Below are 23,517 nucleotides of genomic sequence, written 5' to 3' on the forward strand. Positions count from 1 at the left end.
CCGTGCCGCCATGCCGCCCTCCGCGTCGCTGCTGCTGCTGCCGCTGCTGCTGGCGGCGCTGGCGCTGGCGCTGCCCGCCCCGGCGGCGGCGGCGGCGGGGGGCTGCGGGCCCTGCGATGCGGCGCGGTGCCCGGCGCTGCCGCCGCGGGGCTGCCCGCTGGGCCGGGTGCGGGACAGCTGTGGCTGCTGCTGGCAGTGCGGCCGCGGCGAGGGCGAGGCGTGCGGCGGCGGCGGCGCGGCGGGGGGACGCTGCGCCCCCGGCCTCGAGTGCGTGAAGAGCCGCCAGCGCCGTAAGGCCAAGGGCGGGTCGGCCCCGGGACACATCGCAGCCGCCGCCGCCGGGCCGCCCGGCGTGTGCCTCTGCAAGAGCCGCTACCCGGTGTGCGGCAGCGATGGGCTCACCTACAGCAGCGGCTGCCAGCTCCGCGCCGCCAGCCTGCGCGCCCAGAGCCGCGGCGAGCCCGCCATCAGCCAGCGCAGCAAGGGAGCCTGCGAGCAAGGTGCGGGGCTGCGGGCGGCGGCGGGCGGGGGCGCAGCGCCCGGGGCGGGCAGCGGAGGCAGCGCGGGCGGCCGAGCGAATGGGTGTCCGGCCGCGCTGTCCGGCTTGGCGGTGGAACAGCGGGTCACGAGTGTTCCCAGTGCTGTTCCATCCCATCGAGGTGCTTATCGGTAAAGTCAAGATGATTTCAAAACCGCCTTAAATGGACTTGAGAGTCCCAGCGGGATGATGCTGCCTGAACTCCGAGTAAGGCTTTAGACCAGAACCGCAGGCAAACTTCACCGCTCTCTGTTAGCTCCTCGCTGTGCTGGAACTACACCGCCCTGCTTTTCATACTTTGCTCACAGCTTGCCATGTAGGATAGCTGTGACACGGGACAAAAAAGGTTGAGCTGTCCTGGGGATGGTTCATCAGAGGAAGATGCCAACGATGAGGGAAAAAAATGATTAAACGGATGTGAAAGCGACAGAAACTCAGAGCCAACATTCACCGGTTTACTTTGGTTCGAAATTAAAAGCAGCAGTGACTTTTACGTGCTGCACGTAGCGGTTTGCGTTTGCACCATTCCAATCAGGAGCTTGATTCTTCCCAAGCTTTTGCTTAGGAATAGTGCTCAAGGAAGAAATTGTTCTGCAGAGCAGCCCCTGTTAGAAATCCTGGCCTCAGAGAGTGAGTTTTGCTAGGACGGAGGGAGGAGTGGAGGAAGGGAGGGAGGGGTGGAGGCACTCACGCCATATACTGAACATCTCAAGGACAATATTGCAGCAGCAGTGCTGTTTTGGTGGAGGAGTGTTTTCATAAACACAGTATGTGGAGGGTCACAACCTCCACCGCCTCCTCTCTTCCCATAACTGAGGCCAAGTATGTCTTGCAAAAAATTGTTTCTGAAACTTCCAAGTAAATCATGAAAAGGCTGGGTAAGGACTGGGTTTGATGTTGCTCATTAAGTGCCCTGTACAGCTTTTCACAAACCTTGTGCAAAACATCAGGCTTATATATTAGCCAGGAGCAATGAGTGACAGAGTTAACTCTTGGAGGGAAGGAAGTTCAGCTCTGAGGCTAATGTGGGATGCCTCTGTCTGGCATTTGGAAAGAGCCTTTCTTGCTCAGTGGACCTGGGAGATGGTCACAGCAGTCCTAAAAATGTGTGCTGCTTCTTGACCCTGCCAGCCCAGGCCAAGTGAGCATATGTGTTTGAAAGGTGTCTGAGGTCACGCTTCAGGTGTGTACTTGAGAAGAGGGCCGCCTTCTCACTTGTCTTGCCCAAAGTCACCTGGGAATTTGTGGCAAAACAGGTATTGATACTCATATAGTATGAGTATCTGCCCCAACCCTTGACTGCATTTCACTGTGTCCACCTTGACTGGATGCTGGCTTGGCATGGTGAGGCTTTGGCCCAGACTAGGAAAACAGCATTTGGTGTGGTCAATGCAAACAGGAGCTCCTGGGCAGGGCTGTGGGAGGCCACTGACCCACCAGCCTCAAACAGCTCCCATGAGACTTTCTCTGTCCTCTGGTCATCACAGCAGCAGCTCCTCTGAAGAAGGCCACAGTGCAGGACAGCCCCTCCATGCAGAAACTACATCCTTTCCTTGGAGAAGGCCTCTTTGGGTATGCAGATGTGCAGCAAGACACCTTTGCAGACTGGTACCTATTGTTTAAGAACTTTGTTGGAGCATGTAGTGCCAAGCCACTGCCAAAATGTCTCCATCTCTGTCCCTCTGGGGAGTCACTCTTCTTTTGGCCCCTGCTGCTGGGAAAGCTCTGACCCGGTATCTCAGGGAAAGGAGCAGGAGGGACAAGGGTTGCTCAACCATGGTGTCACAAGTGACTCTTCTGAGGTTTCCTGCGGCTGTGTGTGCACCTTCCTTGTGCTTCAGACCGTTCTGGTGAAATGCATCACTCTGGCTTGCAGCTGAGGCAAGAACTCAGCCCACACATGTGGAAGACATCTGGAAGTATATCTGTAGCCCCGAGGGCCTCCTGGCAGTCAGGAATGTTGGATGGGAAGGGGAGTGGAGTTGTAATCTCTACATGGATTTTGAAAGAATGGCAGGAGAGGATAGCCACCTCATCGACCCCACAGGGCAGAGCCTCTTTCAGTATCTTCCCAGATAGGAGATAACCCTTTACTGAGTTTCTAAAAGAACTTAGATCCTGTGGGAGTCGAAGAGTGGAAGTTCTGGCTTTTGCCATTTGCTTTCGCAAACAGATGTGATCTCCTTCAGGCACTACCTAGAGTAGGATGCTACACAGGGAGACCACAGACAAGCGGGATCCTGCCTGCATCGGCCATTTGCGTGACAGCTTTTGGACAGAAAGAGGACCTTGGAGGTCAGGGGACTGAGGCTTCCTGCTCATGGCAGATGGGCTCTGAGGTGTCTGCATGACACTCAGGATCGCATCCATTGGGTCCAAGAGTGTGCAGCCTTTCAAGTCAGAGAAGAAATCCAGAATATAAAATGCTAGCAGTGGGTCCTAGCTATGTTTGATTGCTCTTTTTTTTTAAGTGTAGCTGGAGAGGGGGGGCTTGTTTTGCACATCCTGTTTGAAAGCTGGTCCTTGGGAGGAGGAAATGCAGAGCTGTGGCTGCCATTGGCCTCTGCCGTCATTGTCGGGAAGGGCGGCAGCCAGAGATGGGGCATCAAGCGGAAGAAGGGAACATATTGGGGAGTGATTTAGTAGTGGATGCTCCTCCTCACCCACCCAAGCACTATGGTATGCTGAGGGTGCTGGGGCAGGAGACAGGACATGGACAGATGCAAATGGATCAAATGCTGATGGTTTATCCTCTTCTTCATCCCTGCCACTGTTTGCTCAAACCTCACCTTTCAGGCCGGATGGGAATAAAGCTTACCCTTACCGCAGCCACCTCCTCGTCTTCTGCCTTAAAATACATGCTGGCAGGGATCGGCCACAGGCAATTAACAGCCTTGGGCTCTAATTCCTTGGTTAACCAGGGTTGTACTTCCTACCCCCTCTCTCACCTTGTCTCCCTCTGTGTCCCATCCACACCTGGTGTTTTCCCAAAGGGTCTGAAGGAGGTGTACCTGCTGGCAGGGGCAGTCCTAGTGATGTGTCATAGGCAACACCATGCAAAGCTGCCTGGAAACAAAGCACTCGGCTACGTAAGGTTTAACGGGCAAAATGCTCCCTGGAGACACACATCTGTTTCCACTGTAGATATTTTTCCAAGGGAATAAAAGTTCATCAAAATGGTATTTGACAAAGCTGACGAAATGCATGTGCAGTTGAGCTTTCCATATACTCATCGTGGTGCCTGTCACAGGGTTTTCCGTGCAATGCTCTGCAGTTTTTGCTTGCTAAGAGATACTGCCCAATGACTGGGAAAAACTTGGATGTTTCTCCTTGTTAAATAGCAAAAGGAAGGAGCCAGTTCGTGGCCCTGCATAATTTGCCTTGACCTTGTCCTTGGGATCCTCTTTTTTCTGCTTGTTTCCCAGACCTCTTGGATCTCATGCGTATGTTCCTTGAACAAAAATAGGGAAGCCACGCATTAGAAGGTATTTCCGTTGCAGCCAAGACTTCCTGCTGAAGGGCGAAGGAAGATACAATTGAGATGAGCCTGAGAGGGTGGAAATAACCTGAATAACCCTTGCTATACCTGCACTAGGCAGGCATCCAGCCAGCCCTTCCTGGAGTGGGTTTCATGTGGCCAGGACCGTTGGGAATAGCTAGAGAAAGGCACCCTGCTTGTTTCCCAGCTCCTTGAGGCAGCCTGGCTGTTCTCAGTGCTGTATTATCAGGGCACAGCAAAGCTGCCCACATTTGCTCTGGGGGAGCAGGCAGCAGTCATATCTAAGGCTGTGCAGGAGATGGATACTGTCAAGTTTTCCAGCTGCTTTCCAGCACTGCCTCTGAATGGATGGGCCCTTTGCCCTCTGCCTGTGAATATGTGTAGCTAAGCTCAGGTCTGCTGCCAGCTCCTGCAGACATGGCAGGCCTGGACACAAAGCAGAAGGCTGTTGGCTGCAGGTACAGGTGGTCAAGGATGCCACCTCCTGTGGTCCCCTGAGCAGGAGGGGAGGCTGCCATGGCAGCTGAGGAGCTGCCCGTTGCCACTGCCATCACCCAGCTGTGCACTTCTGTTCAGAAGAGCCTCTTACAGAGCTGGAGACTTCATTCATTTAGGCTGAAATTCGTTTTGCAATGCACACACTGAGCTGTTCACAGCCAACTAGGACCTGGGGCAGGAGGACCGTGGTACCCGGTGCAATGCAAAGCCAGCTGGCATAAAGAATTAGGGTTGCATGGCTCAGCTCAAGCCAGGCAGAAAAACAACCTCAAAGCACCAACCCCCATGAAAAAGCTCACAGAATTTTTGGCATGACGATCTCTCTGAGCTGAAAAATACCAGGCACAGACTTGTTGCCTAACCAGCACAAGAAGGGACAAATACCCCTGAATCTCTCTTATCGTTAGCTGCCAGCAAATACCTGCTTTGAGGGATGCAGCGTGACTGCTGGAAATACTGCCAAAGTTGCCTCATTACAGCCCAAAGGCTTTATGGTTTGAAGTCCCTGGTACTTGTTCCAGCAGGGCTGGAGTCTCCAAGCTGTTTCACCATTGTCAGTTAAGGCTTTGTCTCTCTTTTCTGCTCACTTCTGTCTTGGTGGAAGCCAAGAGCCCGTTCTTGCCTAAATGCAGCGTACCACAAAGCAGCTCTTGATGGGCATCAGAGGAAGCATTTAACTCTCCAGGGAGCTGGTGCTGCTTTGTACCTACCTACAAAGACCCCCAGCGGTAGAAACTCTGGGTCTTTCTGGGTGATGGGTAGATTTTCTGGCTCACCAAGCAGTCTCCTTTATTCCTATTGATCCTGACCTGGCTTGAGTCCCTGGGGCTCCATGAAAGTCTGTTGCCAGTGTTAGGAACGTACAGTGCTTTTCCCTATGGTGAGCAGGGCTCAGCATCTTGCAGGATCCATCCCACAGGATGCAGAGTTTACAAACAGCAGGAACAGGAGTTTCTTTTAAAGCTGACTGTAACCAGCACTAAACTTGCCTAAATTTCTCTTTCACCGTCAAAAAGATACCAGTTACTGGAGCTGAGCTGCCCCTACAGAGGGGTATCATTTTGGCTTGCCATAAGCCCAGATAACATCTCACCTAGAAGAGAGGGGTTTTTTTTTAGGGTACCACCTGCCGTCTCTGAGGCTCAGGAAAAGGCAGACGCAAGATTTCTTGGCTGTCCACAGGGCTTAAAAATGGGCTGATGGATGTAGGATTGTGGCTACCAAGCTCTCGAGGAGACTGACAGTCCCAGGGGCAAGTACATCTCCCTCCCATACTCCTGCCATTTTATCTCAGCAGTGTTTCTGTTTTGCCTCAGTGTCCCATAAAGCTACGTCTTTTCTGCAAACAAAGAGGTGCTGAGATCCCACAGATCAATTTTAAAACAAGAGACGTAAATCACATCTGTTGTCTCATTCTACCCGAATTCAGCTGTTGAGGCTTTTCCAGAAGTTTTTGTTTTGAGGGTGGTTTGTGGTTTGTTATTTGTTTTTAAATCCGCTGACAGAGTAGAGCAGAAACAGGGGTTTGGGGTAAAAACTGAGAGATGACAGACTACTGACGTTGGTACATCTTCTCCTGATACAGCTGCCTTAAATTCAAAGGCTCCCAACTCTTTTAGAAACCAAAGGCTGTAGCTCATCTCCAATCACATTTTGCAAGAAACCCTTCTGGATTTGTGCTATTTAGTTAACAAGTGGCTTAGATTGCTTTAGTTCTTTCCTCCTCTTCTTCCTTTCCCGGATTTTAAGGGACTGAAACGAATACCCACATCTTAGGAGTGTTTTCTTTTTTGCTGGTGAAAGGGAGATTTCGACAAGTTTTTGCTAGCTGCCTGTGGTTGGAAATGAACTGGATTCCCTAATTCTCCTGGTTTGGATTTCGGGGGGGGGGGGGGGGGGAGTCTTTCAGCTGTGGCCCGCTACCCACTTTTCCCTACCGCTAAGGAAAGCGTTGCGTTTGCATCTGCATTCGATCTTCCCATTGTTTTTGTGCTGTGTCCAGAGAGTCTGTGGCAGAGCAGAGCCATGCAGGTGCATGGTGGTGTCACACATTTTGTTTCGTACCACAGGGCCCGTTCAGATGGAGCGTGGTGTGGGGATGTGATACTTTTCAGCACGGTGCTTGCCTTCTCAGCACACAGCGCGCTGGGAAGTTTATAGGGCTGTGGCTTTATGCTGGTGTTTCTAAAATTCCTCCATAACTTTGGGTTTTTCCACTGTTGTAGGATAGGCCATAAATTCCTCCTTAAAAGGCATTTACTTATTTGAAAAGGTTTTGGTTCATTGGAGCTTGAGTTTTTATGGTTATTGTGCTAAAATCTTATTAGGGAAGCTGTTTAATATATTACCGGGCAGCTCAGGGTCTTGGAGAGCACCAGTGTGCTGGGGACTGTACAAACACCTCCACTACCCAAGAGGATCCCCTATTTCACCTGTGTCTTCATTCTCAATCACCATAGCATATCCAAAATCCCTAGGAAGGAATGATTACAGATCAGCAAATTCCTCCCCATATTTGTTTTTTCAGTTGCTGGAAAGGCATGCTGTGTTTAAAAAAAATGCCTCTAATCCTTTGTTGGGCCAAGGTTGATTGAGTTCCATACTAAATAGGAGATTACCACGTAGCAAGTCTAATCAGGTTGGACTTTTGAAAGCCCTGCTTTACTTTTCTGTGCATAAACGCTGCCATGCCTTGTTTCCCCGACTCCCACCACAAGCTTTTCACATTCTTTGCAGGCTTTAGCTCGTGATCGTCCATGTGCCATAATGACAGGTCTGGTAGTAGAACTGAACCAAGGTTGTGTGACGAGAAGAGAGGAGGCTATGGCCAGGAGGAGAGAAGTTTCTTGATGGAGCTTGTCTGGGAGGTGTGAGACAAAAATCCCAAATACGCCATGGCCAACGCAGAGCCATCCTGTGTGTCTGGTCAGGGAGAAAGGGCAAGGTCGTCCTCTTCTCCTACCTACATGTAAATCCCAAGGAAGACTGAGAAGTAGCCATATAAAGGTCCTGCACAACGTCTGTGAAAGCATCTGTGGTGAAATAGCAGGGGTGGAATTTCTAGCTGTATGGGTCTGCTGCACACTGAGCCTGGTGCGGTGGGAAGCACGAGGAGGTCCGTGGCAGACAGATGTGGCCCAAGGTCCTGCTTCACGCTGACTCGGTCTCATGTCTCCAGGGTTTCGGGCAGAAATGTGTTTGCAGCCTTTTCAGAGTCACTGGGCTGCTAAAGTTGGGGTCTTGCTGAAGTTGGGGTCTTGCTGAAGTTGGGGTCTTGCAGCAGTGGCCTGCTACCCGCTTTCTCCTGCCACAAAGTGTTGCATTTTCAGCTGTATCTCACCATTATTTTTGTGCTATGTCCAGAGGGTCTGTTGTGTTAGCAGGTTCTAACATCCAGCATCTCCTTTGGTCTGGATGTCTCAGAGGTTCCTTCTATAACGCCTTAGCCTCTTCAAGGCCAGATTAAAGAAAGGGGAGAAATGCCTTCAGAAAGAAGTGAAGCAGTCAGCTCGTAAGTCTGCCAGCAAGTAGCAGACAGCTTTGGGAATGGGGGAGGCCAGAAGCTGCTGCACTTCCCGTCTGCTGCAGCTTCTCTCAGAGCACTGATCTGAGAGGGAGCAGCTGTGGCCGTGCCAGCTAGAATGAGTAGATGCTGCTTACAGAAGGTTTCCACTTCTCCATATAAAGCCATTTTGCAGGGAAAATACTTTCCCAGCAACTTGGGACCCCGGAGTGGGTCTATTTTCAGACTTAAGTTGCTCGTGAGAGTGAACAATGTCTAGCTTTTGCTTTGCTTTGGTGTCTCACAGGGAGCATTCCCAGTCTGTGTTTCATGAGGCGATGCAGTGCTCAGGAGGGCTGGCTGGGGACCAGGCTGCTGCCCACGCCAACTTCAGCGGGCAGTAACACAGCTTCTTGTGGCTGTGGTCGGGGCTTCCCACACACATCCAAGTGCCAATGCACACTCCACAGGGCTTTGTGGCGGGCTTACTTTTGCCTTTAGTGATGTACCTGCAGCCTCCTTGATTTTAGCAAAATAAGTTCTTGCTCCATTTGCTGGGGGGTGATTAACTTGTGTGTATGGACGCCAGTGGAAGATCGGTGAGGATCCACTAACCCTGAGCTGTGGCAGAACATCCAGAGGCCAGGTCTCAGCCTGCTGTGGCTGAGCAGAGAAGACGTGCCCGCTGCGCGGGGGAGGTGTCGAGAACAGATGCCAAGTGATCACCTCATCGAGGAAGTCACAGGCTCTGCCGCGTGCTGCTGCTGCGGAAAAGCAACTCCCTAGCAGCAATGGGAACCCTTCTCCGCCTGTTGCTTTTGACATAAGGCAGGTTGTCAGCTCCCTGTCATCTACACTAAAAACAGTCCCTGAGCTTTCAGGCTCCTCTCCTGGGGTGAATGAGTTTACTGGCTCTGTAAATAAGCCCCTTCCGGGGCCAGGGAGAGCTATTTGTCTTATGAACAATGGGCAGAGAAGGGAGGAAATGCCTCAAGTGCCTGTGGAGAGCAGCTGATCTCCATCAACAGCCTTCTGGCTGTCCTCTTGGCCAAGAAACTGCTGCATAGTTGGGGCAAGTAGCGTCAGGGAGCATCCTGTACATTCACAGTGCCCCTGTCTCTGTCCCTGCACCCACAATAATGGTGGTGACCGTGGTGGTGACCATTTTCATCAGCAACCCGCAAGTGCCCATCCTGAAGGAAAGGGATGGAAGAACATTCTCCTTTGTGGACAGTGCTGCAGGCAGAGCAGCAAGGTCTCTAAGATGCAGGCTGCAGGATGAGGGCCTGGAAGTTCCTTGCTGACAGGAATAAAGTCATCTGCTCTGTACAAGGTGGGCTTGTTTCCAGTCCTGCTGAGCACGTGGTGACCACACTCCCTTTACAAGGACCCTTGAAGCAAGAGGAGTGACTTGCAGGAGAGTATGTCCTCACGTCCTCTGAACTCCCCACAAGGCTCAGGCATTCCCTGCCTCTAGTATGTCTCTGGCTGCTTTGGGGGACTGTGGGAGAGAGGCTGAGTGGGTCCTACACAGGCCACTAGTAGTGTGGCTACCATGTTCCTGGACGTCAGCTCACTGTGGTGGGAGTCCAGCTACTGCTCTGGCCTGCTGTGATTTGACTTTAAATTTTATGACTTCTTGGCCTTTCTCATTTATTTTTAGTAGAGGAAGAAGCCCAGCTCCAGAGGTTAGGCAGTCTGGATTTAAGTCAAATATCCCAAGAGACCACAGTGACTCTTCCCATGACATTGTTGCACCTCTTGGGCTGTGTATTCCCTCCTGGCCTCAGGGCTGTGCCTGGTGGAGGTGGAGGCCTGTGAATGCTCCCAGTTAATTTTGCAGCCAAAGACAGAAGTCTTACATTCCTCCTGGTTGGATCAGAATGTACAACCTGAGCTCGAGCTCAGGGCTGCCTCATAAGGGCCAGGCTCTTGCTGTGCTGTCACTGCTGTGCCAAGATAGCTGCAGCTTTGCTGTGAAGCTGTACAGGCTTCCCTTTCCAGGGAAGATTAACAATTTCTCTTTGCCCAGGAGGTAGATAGGAATTCCCTCTCTCTTCTCCCCTGACAGCAGTTGCTGCAGAAAAATCCTACTGTGACCTGCTTCTGGCAGGGCAAGCAAACATCCATGGGCAAAGAGTGCCCAGCCCCTTGACAGAGAGGGGAAACCCAGTGGCAGCTAGGACCGAGGCCCTGGATTTAGTGGTGTGTTGAATGCTGCCAGTTCTCACCAGAGGAAGAATTGAGACAGATCCTGGAAGAGCATAACATTGCCTTAAAATGACCTGGCTTTTGGCATAAGGATCAGGATCTCTCCTTTTCTGTGGTGGGAGATGGTGCTCATTGTGGGAGCGGCTGTGTTTCTCCTGCCCCATGGAGAACCCCAGCAACGAGTGATAAAGAGGCTGGTGTGATATGGGGTGGGGAGGATAAAGGAAGCCCTGCCTCTCAGGGGCAGGGCCCGTGCTCTGCCCAGGGAAGGGCACCCTGCAGGCAGACAGCTTTTCCTGGCTGGAGGGCTTTGCCTGGCTGGAGCCAGTGGCTGCAGTGTAGCGAGCTGTGCGGATGCACATCTGCCAGATGCCCTGGCACAGTCATGGGCTGAGCTGAGCTGCCTGGGGACATCCGAGTCCCACCTGTGCTACCGAGTGCCCCATTGTCCCTATTGTTTAAGGGACACCAGAAAAAATAGCAGGAAACAGTCGCACTGGGGGAGTGGAGTGCTTGGCCTGAGGTGGCCCAGAGTAGGGTTGGCAATAACTTGGGCTGGCCACGGGGCCCAGGCAGTGCGAGGGGCAGCAGTGCACTGTGGGGGGTCTCCCCACAGATTGCTTGCAGATGGAAGGCCCCATGGGTCACCTCGAAGTACCCCATGACATACACCCCCAGGAGAACAGACTGGTGTTCTCGTGGGGTGTTGCTGAACTGGCAGAGCTGGGCATAGTCTGCAGGTATAGATGTGCTCTAGGCTACCTAGAATGAGGATAACTCCAGTACCTTTCCATAGGGGAAAGGGTGCTGTGGCTCCAGCGCACCCCTCATGTGGTCAGTGCCTGGCCATTAGTTCATGCAGGAGCTCAAACACAAACAGGGTAAGCAATGCAATGAAATGCTGCTTATGTCCTTTTCTCAGTCCTGTGCAGATGAGGAGTGCCCGGGTTGTGATGTCTGCCAGGAAACCAGCCCATTCTGAGAATTAGGAGTGGCTTTAACCATCGCCTGGGGCTACACATAAAGCTTCCCTCCTTCTACTCGTGGTTTTAACAAGTGGTGTACAGTCACTCCTGGACATGGAAGTCTCAGAAGAGAAGGATCACACCAGCTGCTCAGGAATGAGGACCCAGCTTGGCATCCCTTGGGCCTTATAAGACTGAGGGATGACTGATGTCCTCTGCCTGGTGATACCAGTGTGGATCTGCCCCCAGATCCGCAGAAGCAAAAAAGCTTTCTGCTGGAAGGTGCTGCTGCAGTGGGATGCACTAGAAACCTGCAGGAGGGCTGCAGGGCAGACTGCATGGACAGGATCCAGGAGGATCTGGACCCAAATTTGCCCCTCTTTTACAGAGCTGAGAGAGCTGTGGTCTGTGAGCCAGCATACCCAGGGGCTTCAGTTAGGCTGGCTCTGTCTGGAGTATTTGTTTGCATGGGAAATGCCTGGTGCAGCCTAATGGGAGCCTCAGTTTCCTGTGACAGCCTGCATCTTCAGAGTAGAAGGGGAAAAGCTGCTATGTTCTTCCAGCTATCAATAAGTGGAAATAAACACTACGTGCTTCTTCGGTCTGCGCTTCCTATTGTGGGGAAAGAATAGCTGCATTTTGCAAAACAGCCCCACTAAAGAGGGGTTGAACAGAAATGGCCATTCTTCCCTTTCTGGGATATGGGTTACGTCTCAACATTTCCCAGCCCGAGGGGTAAACATCTCTAGCCATATCTGCATAACATCTCTTTTCCCATCTGGCTTTAGAAACAACTCCCGCTTTAACCAAGGATTCGGGCTCTCTGGGGAAAAAGGGAGCTCTGCATTCACCTAGTCCCTTCCCAGATCCCTGCTGGGAAGAGCCCTGCCACCCTCCAGACAGCCACCTTTGGCTGAATGTTGTACACAGGTAAGACAGGAGCAGCATACCATTGAATCCTGCTAGCCAGCTACCATGGGCTTTGCTGCAGATTAAACTCATGCTGGGAAAAAGGATGCTGCAAACCTGGTCAAGCTCTTTGTGGCTATGGGATAGTGAGAGATCCACCCTGTCTCCTGGGGACACCTTCCCTCCGTGCCAGCTGAGTGTCACTGGTGCACTTGGTGGCTGCACAGTGAGGAGAGGCAGCAGTTTTTCAAGTCCCGCTCAGCCCCTGAGATAACAGAAGATAAACACTGTCTTACCTCTAACCTCAGTCTTGCAAGTAGATTGGACTGAGCATGTGAACTGCTCACCACTGGAGGTTCTGTCTGGGGCAAGGGTCTGTCAGCCTGAACAGCATAAGGTCGGATGTGTGTGTAGCTATGGAGAGGGAAGTGCTGTGATGTGGGAACAGTCCAGCAAGCTTTGCTCCAAGCACGAACCTCCTTCATCTCATCCTCCAAACCCATCAGAGGCAATTGGCCCCACCTAAAAGGCTAGCAAGGGGACAGGCTTGCAGTCACCCTTTGCTTAAAAGCATTTCTCCCTTTTTGCAGGACCCTCCATCGTGACCCCTCCTAAGGACATCTGGAACGTGACAGGAGCACAGATCTACCTGAGCTGTGAAGTCATGGGCATCCCAACCCCTGTCCTCATCTGGAACAAGGTAGGGTCCTGCTGGGAGCTCTCAGAGCATGGCAAACCTGAGGCAGCTGAAACTGCCTGGTAAGCATAAAGGCCAGAGCAGATCCCTCCTCTTTGATGAGTTCTCCCATCTGCAGCAGTCTGTCCACCCCCAAACATCTGTTTTTGCTTAGCCTTTAGTCATAGCTTTTCCTAAACTCTTGTTGATCCCGAGGCAGAACAGGACTTGTGTTTGTCTTGGTAGTGCCTGTTATTCAGAGCACGCAGGGAATGTCCCCTGACCTGCTGTCACCCTGCTGACAGCAGCAGCTCCGAGGTGGCTGGACACAACTCACCCACTCAGGCACAGGGACGATATGGGGCAGCTCTCCCGGTAGCCAGCAGCGTGACGAGTTTGGCAGTGTGCTGGTAACACCTGGCTTAGGGTAGAGGCCAGTGTTGAGCAGAAAGAGGATCTCAGCCATCCGTATGCTGCGTGGCCCCTGTAGCCTTGTCAAATGCCACACGTTTGTGGACTCCTGGGAAAGCTCTTAAAATTAAGCTGAAACAATAGCAGCTTGAGAAAAAAACTCTAAAAAACAAAACCCCTACATTGGCCCAGAGATTGCTGTGTGCTGAGACAGCAGACTTTATTCATAGAGGTCCCAGTGCAGACTGTCTGGTGAGCATACAATGTAGGCACGTTGACTGAAGCAGCATTTTCTGCTTGTTTACAAGCAGATGCCATGTTTACATTGGCTGTCAGTGCTCTTTGGCTTCTCCTGCCTCTTCCTCAGGGGCGAGACACTGCTAGACCTGGTGATAATGTGGGCTGAGCACCACATATCGCATGCCATGCTCTGGGCTTGGATATGCAGTGCTGGGGAGTGACTGCACTATTGCTCTCTCCTGGATGCTGTGCCCACCAGAAAGGACTGCCCGGTCTGCTGCTGCAGGCAGCTACAGGGCTGTTGGTGGTCTCTTGGGAAGGGGACAGGTCATGCAGGGACAGTCCATTGTAGGAGCAACATGGCAGACACTTGGTTTTCTGATATTGCCACACTAAAAAGCCTGATCATCAAGAAAGTTGCAGGGGAGCTGTTGTGGTTTAACCCCAGCTGACAACTTAGCCTCACACAACCAGTTGCCAGTATGAGGGAGAGAACTGAGTTAAAGTGAGGAAACTCCTGGGCTAAGATAAGGACAGTTTAATGGGTAAAGCAAAGACCATACACACAATCAAAGCAAACCAAGGAATCCATCCACCACTTCCCATGGGCAGGCAGGTGCTCAGCCAACTCCAGAACAGTAGGGATCCATCACAGGTAACAGTCAACTGCGGAGACAAACAGTATCATTCTCAATGTTCCCCCCTCTTTGTACTTCTTTCCCCAGGCTTTTATTGCTGACCATGACATCCTATGGTTCAGGGATATCCCTTTGGTCAGTGAGGGTCAACTGTCCCAGCTGTCACCTCCCAGCTTCTTATGCACCCCCAGCTCACTCACTGGTGGGGTGGGCTGAGGAGCAAAAAAGGCATCGACTCTGTGTAAGTGCTATTCAGCAGCAATGAAAATATCCCTGTGATATCAATGCTGTTTCCAGCACAAACCCAAAATGCAGCCCTGTTCTAGCTACTGTGAAGAGAATTAACTCTGTCCCAGCCAAAACCTGCACAGGAGTCTCTCCAAACAAGGAAAACAGTCAGCTTCTGCTGTTCCCTGAGTTGCAAGCCAAAAGACAGCTGCTCCATCCAGCCTGCTGAACTGGATTGATGTATGGCAACCAGCATCTGCAGGCAGCCAAATCCTCCTTGTTCAGCACAGGCATCATTTGATGGGATACACACACCCCCTCAGGAACACACACACACAGACACAGACACACACACACAGAGACACAGACACACACAGACACACAGACACAGACAGACAGACACAGAGACACACACACACACACAGACACACACACAGACAGACACACAGACACAGACAGAGACACACAGAGACACAGAGACAGATACAGAGACAGACACAGAGACACAGACACACACACACACACCACACACCCAACACACACACACCCCCCACCCACTGCCCAGCAGCATCCACTACAGGAGGCTGTCTGCTCTGTCTGTCACAAGGGAGGTGAGGGAAGGGCAGCCTCAGTGCGGCCATGGAGGCACAGGCAGGGCTGGCAGGGCTGCAGCACACCCAGGAGGAGGCGAAATGCTGGTGCTTGAGGAAGCACTGCCACTGCACAAAACAGCCATGGAAAACTAGCCTTGGTCTCCTCTGTCTGCAGGTACGGTCCTAACAGCTCTAGTATAAATAAGCTCCCAAATTCTTACCCCTTTCTGTCCTTCTGTTTAGATAATTCGGGGACAGTATGGTGTCCAGAGGATGGAGCTTCTCCCTGGGGACCGGGAAAACTTGGCTATCCAGACCCGAGGGGGCCCCGAGAAACACGAAGTGACTGGCTGGGTGCTCGTAAGTACTTTGTGCATGCGCGAAGCTGCACAAACAGTGCAGTGCAGTCTGCAAACAGCTCACAGACACAGAACAGTAGAGATCACACAGGGCAACAGACAGGACACATAAAGGAAAACGACCTCTGTGTATCAGGCATGAAGGGCAAGGGTGGCTGCTGGCTCCAGTCCTACCCCTTGCAGTTTTCCCCCTCTGTCTAGCATGCAGCAGCAGCGTGCATTCTGTGATCACAGAAGGCTAGACCTAAATATCTCCTTTCATAGAATCGTAGAATGGTAGGGTTAGAAGGGACCTTCAGAGATCATCTAGTCCAACCCCCCTGCAGAAGCAGGTTCACCTAGGTCAGGTCACATAGGAACATGTCCAGGTGGGTCTTGAAGACCTCCAAGGAAGGAACCTCCACAACCCCTCTGGGCAGCCTGTGCCAGGGCTCCCTCTCCCTCACAGTGAAATAGTTTTTTCTTATGTTTAAGTGGAACTTTTTGTGTTCCAGCTTCATCCCATTACCCCTTGTCCTGTTGCTAGCTGCTACAGAAAAAAGGGATGTCCCAACCTCCTGACACCCACCCTTTAGATATTTGTAAATGTTAATAAGATCTCCCCTCAGTCTCCTCCAGACTAAACAGCCCCAGTTCCTGCAGCCTTTCCTTGTATGAAAGATGTTCCAGTCCCCTTTCTCTACATCATTACTCTCTTGTTGCCATTATTGGGAAGGAGACCCTTGCCATGTCTAGGAAGGAACCAGTCCAGAGGCAGGGCATTCCTAAGAGTCCCCCAAGAGCTGAGGGGCCCTTATAGATGCGGCAGAACTGTCCTTTCTGAGTGAAGCACGTCACCTGCCCGAGGACAGCACAGCATGGCGCAGAACCCCTCAGGCTCTAACTCAACAGTCCTGAGCTACAGGAGTACCTGCAGGCTAATCACTGATTCCCACCTCTCTGAAGGAGCTGCTTGCACCCCAGTGAAGGAATTGCAAGTATGATGGCTCTCAACTGCAGAGAAGCCGGCAGCAGGGCAGCACAGCTCAGGGAGTGGGTTCCTGCACCACTTGCAAAAGCGGACATGGTAACAAGGGGAGGGTTTGAGCCAATGATTTTGCTGAACTGACTGACTAGATGCAGCATGTTGTAGGCAGATTTTTTTCTTCCCGCCTCCCTCTTGTTACACAGTGCTCTGACTCATCTCCAAGCTAAGTAAACAGTAAAAGACTAGGAGGGAGAGTTACAGCACACCTTCATGTGGCCTAGCAGAGAAAAAAGGCAGGCTGATCCACAGGAGTCAGTGCTTGTCCCAAACCTCACTGGAGTGAGCCACAACCTGAACCAGACTGCTCAGAGCAGCCAGGAACTCACGCAGTCAGCATGATGCCTAATGGTTAACTCTACTTCATGTGTTCTGTTCACCTCAGTATGGTCTCAAGCAGTCAAAAAGTTATCTAAGATACCTTAAACCAGAGTCACTTCTATAGGGTACTTACTGGGAATGGGGGGGTATTTCTTCCTGCAGATCTCTCCTCTGAGCAAAGAGGATGCTGGAGAATATGAGTGTCATGCATCAAATGCCAAAGGAGAGGCAACAGCTTCTGCAAAAATCCATGTTGTGGAAACTCTGCATGAAATAGCCCTGACCAAAGGTAGGTAGTGTGGAGGACCACCCAGCAGCTCTTTCCCCTAACAGTTTCATCAGTTATTTGTTGCAGCAGGACCACCTCTGTTTAATGCTTTCTGAAAAAAATAGAAAAAGCAAAAAAGCACACTGAAAGTATTAGCTTAACATGCAGTTTTTACTGGGTTGGGCAAAACATTCCCAGCAAATGTCAGCTGCTACAGTTCTCAAGGGTTTGTGAAATAATCCTTCAAGTGCTGTAAAGTACTGCAGATTAAGATACCAAATCAAAATCACCTTTTGGGGTTGTTACAAAGCAACTTTCAGTGGTGGCTTTCCAGCCTTGAAGTTGTACCCATTCAGCATTCTCTAGACACTTCCAAACCTGCCCCTCTCTCCTCAGAGCAGCGTCGGTGCAAGCAGCCCTGGGACAGGGGGAGTTTCAGGCACTTAAAATTGCTGTCATGTCCCTGCATCTCCTTATTCTTCCCCATCCTGGTAACATCCTAGTCCTTGCCATTCTTTGCAGGAGTGGTAAACGGGGAAGGGGCAGATATGCCACAGGAGGCCCTTAGGCAAGACGTGAAGCCTTCACCCTCCATCCCTCAGGCACTTTTCAAACCCAGGTCCTCTTTGCCAGGCTGCCTGCAAAGCTGATGGCAACCCCCACTCCATCCCAGCTGCAAAGAGGGCGGCTTAGTGCCACGGCCCCATGTGCTTTGGAATAAATCCGGAGAGCTGGAACAGGAACTGTGCTCCAGGCAGAGGCACTGGGAACAAAGCAAGAGAATACCGTGCTGCCCAAATCCACTTTTGGACTTAATCTCAGTAGCTTTATCCAAGCTATACAGCCTTGACTTTTTCTCTATCCTTATGTCCCTGAATAGCAGAAAAACTTCCTTTAGAAGATTTACAGCACCTGGCCTTGAAATAAGGGCATAAAACGAATCCCAACATACATTAAGGCATAGGAACTTTGCTAAAGGGTTTTAGCCAGTCTCTAATCCCCTTTCAAACATCTTATTTATGGATGTCAATGAAGTTGAGCCTTAGGGAACTGTGCCATGAGCAGACATACTCCAGAATAGAAGATGTTGGCTCCCCGCTCCCCGTACCTCCCTCGAGGATGTAGCACAGCTTGGATCGCCTCAGGGCTTATTCCTTATACGCACAGCACACAGTACAGCTGCTTCTTCTCAGCTGCAGGAAAGCTCTCAAGTAAGAAAGAGTGCTGTAGCTAAGCAGTAAGCTGGCAGGCCACAATGGCTGTGGGGAAATTGATAACGTAAATGGAACAAAGTGTCAGAGGGCACAGCAACACACTGTTGCCGTGAGGGAGTGTCCAGGTGATATCAGCACAGAAAAATGCTCCCCCCACCACCCCTTACCATCCACCTGCTGCTGTGGCCCTGCAGCAGGGCAGGAAGGGGAAAGAAAGGACAAGGGGGTCCAGGACTGGGGTGTCAGGCCTCGCCCTCCGCTAAGACACCAGAAAACTCCTGCACTGGGGTGCTGCCCAGGCTGGGACAGTCGCTCTTGGAACAGTACAGAGTGTAACATGGTTTTGTTTCTCCACAGATGATGGTGCAGAGCTGTGATGGGATGGGAGCACTCGCACTGCTGCGCAGTTTTAAACAAGTATTTTGGAAAGCTGCAACCTCTGGCTTTTTCTAGCTCACTAAATCATTCCCTTTTAACACCCTTATCCTTTGATTGACCAGTTTGCTTGCACACTTCTGTCACAGATACACAAATAAAGACACTCATGAGTTTGACTACAAATTTTAATTCTATTTACAGGAAATAAACTTACTTTTGAACAGCACGTAGCAGACGAGTAAAACTGTATTTTAAATGCAACCAACACAAAAGGAAACAAAACCTGAGCACTTCAGTCTCACCAGGTTGTTTTGTTTGTTAGTTTTAAAAGAGCCTTTTTAAAGGCTAAACACTCATCATCCGAGGTGCAATACTCATAGACATCAGTTCTTGGAAGAGGAGTTTGCAGGCATAAGGCATTCGAACCAAAGATATCTGGAAAGAGATTTCAAAAGGCTTGTGATAAATCAGCACTTCTAAAGCCTCAGCCTCCACCACCCGCCACGCAAATAACTTGTCGAGTTTTTGGCTCAAAAGTGAATGTGCAGTTATGCATGAAAGCCTTTAATAGGAATTGCTCACAGACAGTAAGAAATCAAGAGGGAAGCCAAGAATGGCTGTAGAGGCGGCGCAGCAGCTGTTAAGAACACATTTTTAATGATAAAACCTGCAGCCAAGGGATCTGGTCTTAAACAAGAACCATTTAACAAAGCGTGCCTGCTGTGCAGTAAATGAAGTTCATGTTTCCAGCACACAGTTAGTCTTCAGTAGCCCCACTGCCATTGTCAGAGTTGCAGCAGTCAGGCCCTAGCACTAGAACAAGCCTGTTTAAGGCAACTATTCTTCTGCTGCTCCTCTCCCTTGACATAGTTCCATAACTAAGCACGCACTACAAAGCTTGTTTTTTTAATAATTAAAAAAAAGTGAAAGACAAAAGCTGTCCCATGGGGACCCAGCTCTGCAGGCATAAATATCTTCATGGGGACAGTCACAATGGGCGATGGCTCTAAATTCCTGTGATTCGGAGTCTTACTTCAAAAAAAAAAAAACCCTCAAGCCTTTAAAGTCTCTGAAAACCCTGCACTGGTAAGTCCTTGCACAGCACTTCCAGCCAAGTGACAAGCCAAGACACTGTAACTAATGAGGAAAGATCCAAATTAACTAAGACACTATAAACACTTTAAACATTTACAAAGCTAAAATAGCAATTGTTCTGGTGCTCCTTTATAAACATTTGCTTCCCTAGTCTCCCGTTCACCCGAGTGGTATTTCCTCCTACCCACAAAGAGAGACGCTGGCTGCTGCAAACCAGGCGTACCTGAGTTTTATTTCGGCACCCCCGGCATTCGTAGGTGTGAGTCCTCGTGTTGGCAATGGCCATGATTCCGCAGAGGTTACACACGTGGACTTGGTAGGGGTCTGAAGCTTCAAACAACCTCTCTCTCAAGAACTGGGCTGCTCCATGAGCAATCTGGCAATCCCGTTCCATTTCTCCAAAACGAAGGCCACCGTCACTGAAAACAGGAAGGGCAAAAAAGAAAACACAACAGGAGCATTACAAAGCAGGAAGTAAAGCTGTACATTCATTTTCCTCTAACATTGCTGCTGAGCATTTCTAAAACAGATGTCAGACAGTTAACAGCCACGACACAACCGTGTAGCAAAAGGAGGTAAACAATTAAACCATCCTCTACTTATCTGTGGTGGGTTTAACCCTGGCTGGCTGCCAAGTGTGCACCAAGCAGCTCTCTCACTTCCCCGTGTTGACAAGACAGAGAAAAGAAGGCAGAAAAGCTTTTGGGTTGAGTTGAAAACAGTTACCAGTTACTGTCAGAGGCAAAACACACTCAATGTGGGGAAATTAATACGTTGTCTGTTAAAAATGTAGTGGGACTGTGAGATAACAAAGACAAAACTAAAAAGACTTTCTTCCCAGGTTCAACATCACTCCATTCCCCATCTCCTTCCTCCCCTCCCCGTGGTCACAGAGGGAGTGAGGGTTGCTGTCAGTACCTAATGCTTTCTCTGCTGCTCCTTCCTCCTGCTGCTTTCTCCCTGCTCCAGCATGGGGTCCTTCCCATGGGATAGCCCTTCACAAACTGTTTCAGTGTGGGCCAGTCCCACAGGACACAATCCTTCAGGGACAGATTGTTGTACACGGGTCCCCCACAGGCCACAGCTCCTGCTGGGAGCCTGCTCCAACGTGGCCTTTCCCTGGACTGCAGGTGGATATCTGCACCACCATGGTCCTCCAGAGGCTACACAGGAACCTCTGCTCTGGTGCCTGGAGCCTTTTCTCACTCCCCTCTCACAGCTGCTGCACAGCATTATTTACCCTTTCTTAAACATGTTACCACAGAGGTGCCACCAGCATCACTGATGGGCTTGGATGTGGCCAGCAACCAGTCTGTTTCCACTGTCTGTGGCCAGCATAGGGCAACCACTGCTCCTTTCTCAGAGAGGCCACTCCAACAGCACCTCCTGCTACTAAAACCTTGACACCTGCACTCAATACATCATCTTAAGCCAAACACATGAAAACATAAGCTAATTATGTTCTAGCTGCAAAGCCGAGGCAGCGAATTTTTAGGGTTAAACATTTCAAAGAAAATATTGTAAGGAAACTATAATAATAATAAGAGAGATATTATAAATGATGACCCTTACCGAGATCTACCTTCCATGGGCTGTCTATTAAGTATCTGGATTGGCCCTCTTGCACGAGAATGGATCTTGTCATCGACCATGTGCTTCAACCGCTGATAATATGTGGGACCAATGAAGATCTGCGATGTGATTTTTCGACCAGTGAAGCCGTTGTAGAGGACCTGAAGCAGCCAATGCAATCACTCAATCGTAAGCTTACTATCCAGCAGATGGATGTTAAAAAAACAATACAGTGAACTTGTATTTTGATTATACCTCGTTTCCTCTTAGATGATAGCCATAATCTGATAAAAGGTTGGAAATCTTCTGCACATTGACAGCATCATTAAAAGGTGTCGCATCACCAATTTCTCCCTTGTTTGCCGACACCTGCAGAGATGATTTGCAAAAGCTTGTCAGATTTCTGAAGGTCTTTCAAAGAAAAGAGTTATAATGGCAGAACTTTGGATTCCATGCCCATGGCAGTAGTCTATCTTGCTTTATTTATCAGCTATGTGCTGATAAATAAAGCCATAGAAAAGTAACAGCAAAATTGTTGGTAGAGTATCTTTCTTAAATCTCTCTATAGGTACAGGAAATGTTTGGAATGAAAGCAACAGATAAATAGAGTACACTGTAGTCTGGCTTGCTGGACAAAATTTACAGGGCTGTAGGTCTCGTCCAAGAAACCTGCTTTTGCTACCAAGTCACTGGAGAACAATCCTTGGTTTGTAGTTAATTACCATCTACAAGGGAGCAGTGTCTTTACAAAAGGGGGAGGAGAACCATCTTAATTCATACTGCTCAGATATGTAGCACAAAAGATTCTTCTTACCTTCCCCTGAAGACATTCAATCAAGTGACCAATGGTCATGCGGGAAGGGATGGCATGAGGGTTGATAATGATGTCAGGTGTGATGCCTTCACAGGTGAAGGGCATATCCTAGGGCAGGGAAATGGAGAATCAGTACTGCTCAGAATATCAGCCTTGGAAAAACCAGTTCATGGATTCAAGTTAAATCTTCTAAAGAATTTCAAAGGCACTGAAGCACCATGAAGAAGCTGTGTCCTTTCCTAAACACGTTTTAGCTACATTTAAGTTAATATATTGCACCCTAGCAGACATTCCACAGAAAATTCACTTACGGCAGGTCCAATGCTAAGAAGATCAGAATGTTAAGGAGGAAAAAGAAAAAAAAAACCAAACCAAAACAAACAATTGCTACCTCTTGCCTGTACTGGATACCACAGGTTCCTTTCTGCCCATGTCTGCTGGCAAATTTATCTCCAATTTGTGGGATTCTTACAGAGCGCACCTGTAAGCCACAGGAAAACATTCCATTGGTAACTTAGAGAAAAGGAATGATTACAAGCAGAAAGCCCAGGTGCCAGGTGCTCACCCTGATCTTGCAGAACTTGTATCCTTCCTGGTTAAGGGTTACCATGACCTGATCCACAATGCCCGTCTCGCTGGTTCGCAGGAAGGTGCTGCAGTCCCTCTTGGTGAAGCGCCTGTTGGTGCTTTCCAGCTCATCCTCGTTTTCCGGCAGCGTCACCGTTTTGCCGATGATGACGTCGTCCCCAGACACACGCACCCCGGGTGCTATCAAACCATCGTCATCCAGCTTGTCATAGATTGCGTGTCTCATACCTTGGGGAAAAACAGAAAGCAGTAGGCTCCCAAAGTTTTCAACGTACTGATTCAGGTGTTCTGCACAAATTCCACAAGTCTGCTTGTGACTTCAGACTCCTGCCAAAATGTTTAGGGACAATTTTATGCAAATATCTCAGCTACTAATATAGACATTTCTGTTCTTTTGTATGTCCCAAAGCGAACCAGTTCAGCAACATTAACAGCTTTGCCCACAAACAACAAATCTGGAAACTCAGCCTCCACGGGCTCCAACAGCTTACCTTGGCAAGTTTCACGTGTGGGCTTTTCAAACACTTCCTCTTGGTCGTACCCTTTCTTAGACTCTTGCTCTTTGTACGAGCGATAGAACACAGATCTGAAATGAAGTTATAAAGAAAGTCTTCTCCAGTGAAACTAGCATCACCTTTTCTCATCTACATGTCTCAATTTCACTATAAGCACACTTTTATCACATGCTATGGCTACTGTTCCTAACGACAACCAAAACAAGTGATGTTCACATGCCACTCACAACCTTTCCTCTGAAGCCTGTCTGTCCATCACTTAGGAGGGGAAAACGAAAACAAGAAACAAAAACCACTCCAGCCAACAAACCAAAACCAGCTTCAGGTGGCATTGTCGCTTTTCAGATACTGCCAAAGTACCTCTTATTAACATGTTAATTTTCAATGAACTGTGGAGATCCTCAGATCTGCCTGACATCTCAAAAGTAGTCAAGATTCCTAAAGATTATTCACATCATTGT

At 49.9% G+C, this 23,517-nt stretch overlaps 2 protein-coding genes and 1 long non-coding RNA gene across 3 annotated transcripts in view; 1 reads left to right on the forward strand and 2 right to left on the reverse strand.

Annotated features, from left to right (window-relative positions):
• IGFBP7 (insulin like growth factor binding protein 7) lies at nt 1–18,698 on the forward strand. Its single transcript, XM_061994206.1, has 5 exons — nt 1–500; nt 12,713–12,822; nt 15,152–15,268; nt 16,775–16,901; nt 18,452–18,698. Exons 1-5 carry the CDS (start codon nt 11–13, stop codon nt 18,469–18,471), a joined length of 864 nt encoding a protein of 287 aa, XP_061850190.1. The 5' UTR covers nt 1–10; the 3' UTR covers nt 18,472–18,698.
• Nucleotides 13,986–18,150, reverse strand: LOC133625232 (uncharacterized). Its single transcript, XR_009818532.1, has 3 exons — nt 17,989–18,150; nt 16,746–16,992; nt 13,986–14,115 (listed from the first exon to the last, which is right to left on the reverse strand). It is a non-coding gene; the product is annotated as an uncharacterized LOC133625232 (long non-coding RNA).
• Nucleotides 18,644–23,517, reverse strand: part of POLR2B (RNA polymerase II subunit B) — a 17,982-nt gene continuing 13,108 nt past the window's right edge. The window contains exons 18-25 of the mRNA XM_061994204.1: nt 23,033–23,127; nt 22,519–22,769; nt 22,345–22,434; nt 21,954–22,061; nt 21,395–21,508; nt 21,140–21,300; nt 19,791–19,986; nt 18,644–18,907 (exon numbers count right to left, since the gene is read on the reverse strand). Coding sequence (XP_061850188.1) covers nt 18,818–18,907; nt 19,791–19,986; nt 21,140–21,300; nt 21,395–21,508; nt 21,954–22,061; nt 22,345–22,434; nt 22,519–22,769; nt 23,033–23,127 — 1,105 coding nt within the window. The 3' untranslated portion in view covers nt 18,644–18,817. The remainder of the gene's footprint in view (nt 18,908–19,790; nt 19,987–21,139; nt 21,301–21,394; nt 21,509–21,953; nt 22,062–22,344; nt 22,435–22,518; nt 22,770–23,032; nt 23,128–23,517) is intronic.

Source organism: Colius striatus, chromosome 3 (genome assembly GCF_028858725.1).
Source record: "Colius striatus isolate bColStr4 chromosome 3, bColStr4.1.hap1, whole genome shotgun sequence".
In the NCBI taxonomy this organism is placed as follows: Eukaryota; Metazoa; Chordata; class Aves; order Coliiformes; family Coliidae; genus Colius; species Colius striatus.

What these genes read in the sequence shown, in the direction of transcription:
- IGFBP7 (XM_061994206.1), top strand. Translation starts at nt 11, where the DNA reads ATGCCGCCCTCCGCGTCGCTGCTGCTGCTGCCGCTGCTGCTGGCGGCG. An exon ending in CAAGGGAGCCTGCGAGCAAG is followed by an intron (nt 501 to 12,712) that starts GTGCGGGGCTGC and finishes CCCTTTTTGCAG; the next exon opens with GACCCTCCATCGTGACCCCT. An exon ending in TGAAATAGCCCTGACCAAAG is followed by an intron (nt 16,902 to 18,451) that starts GTAGGTAGTGTG and finishes GTTTCTCCACAG; the next exon opens with ATGATGGTGCAGAGCTGTGA.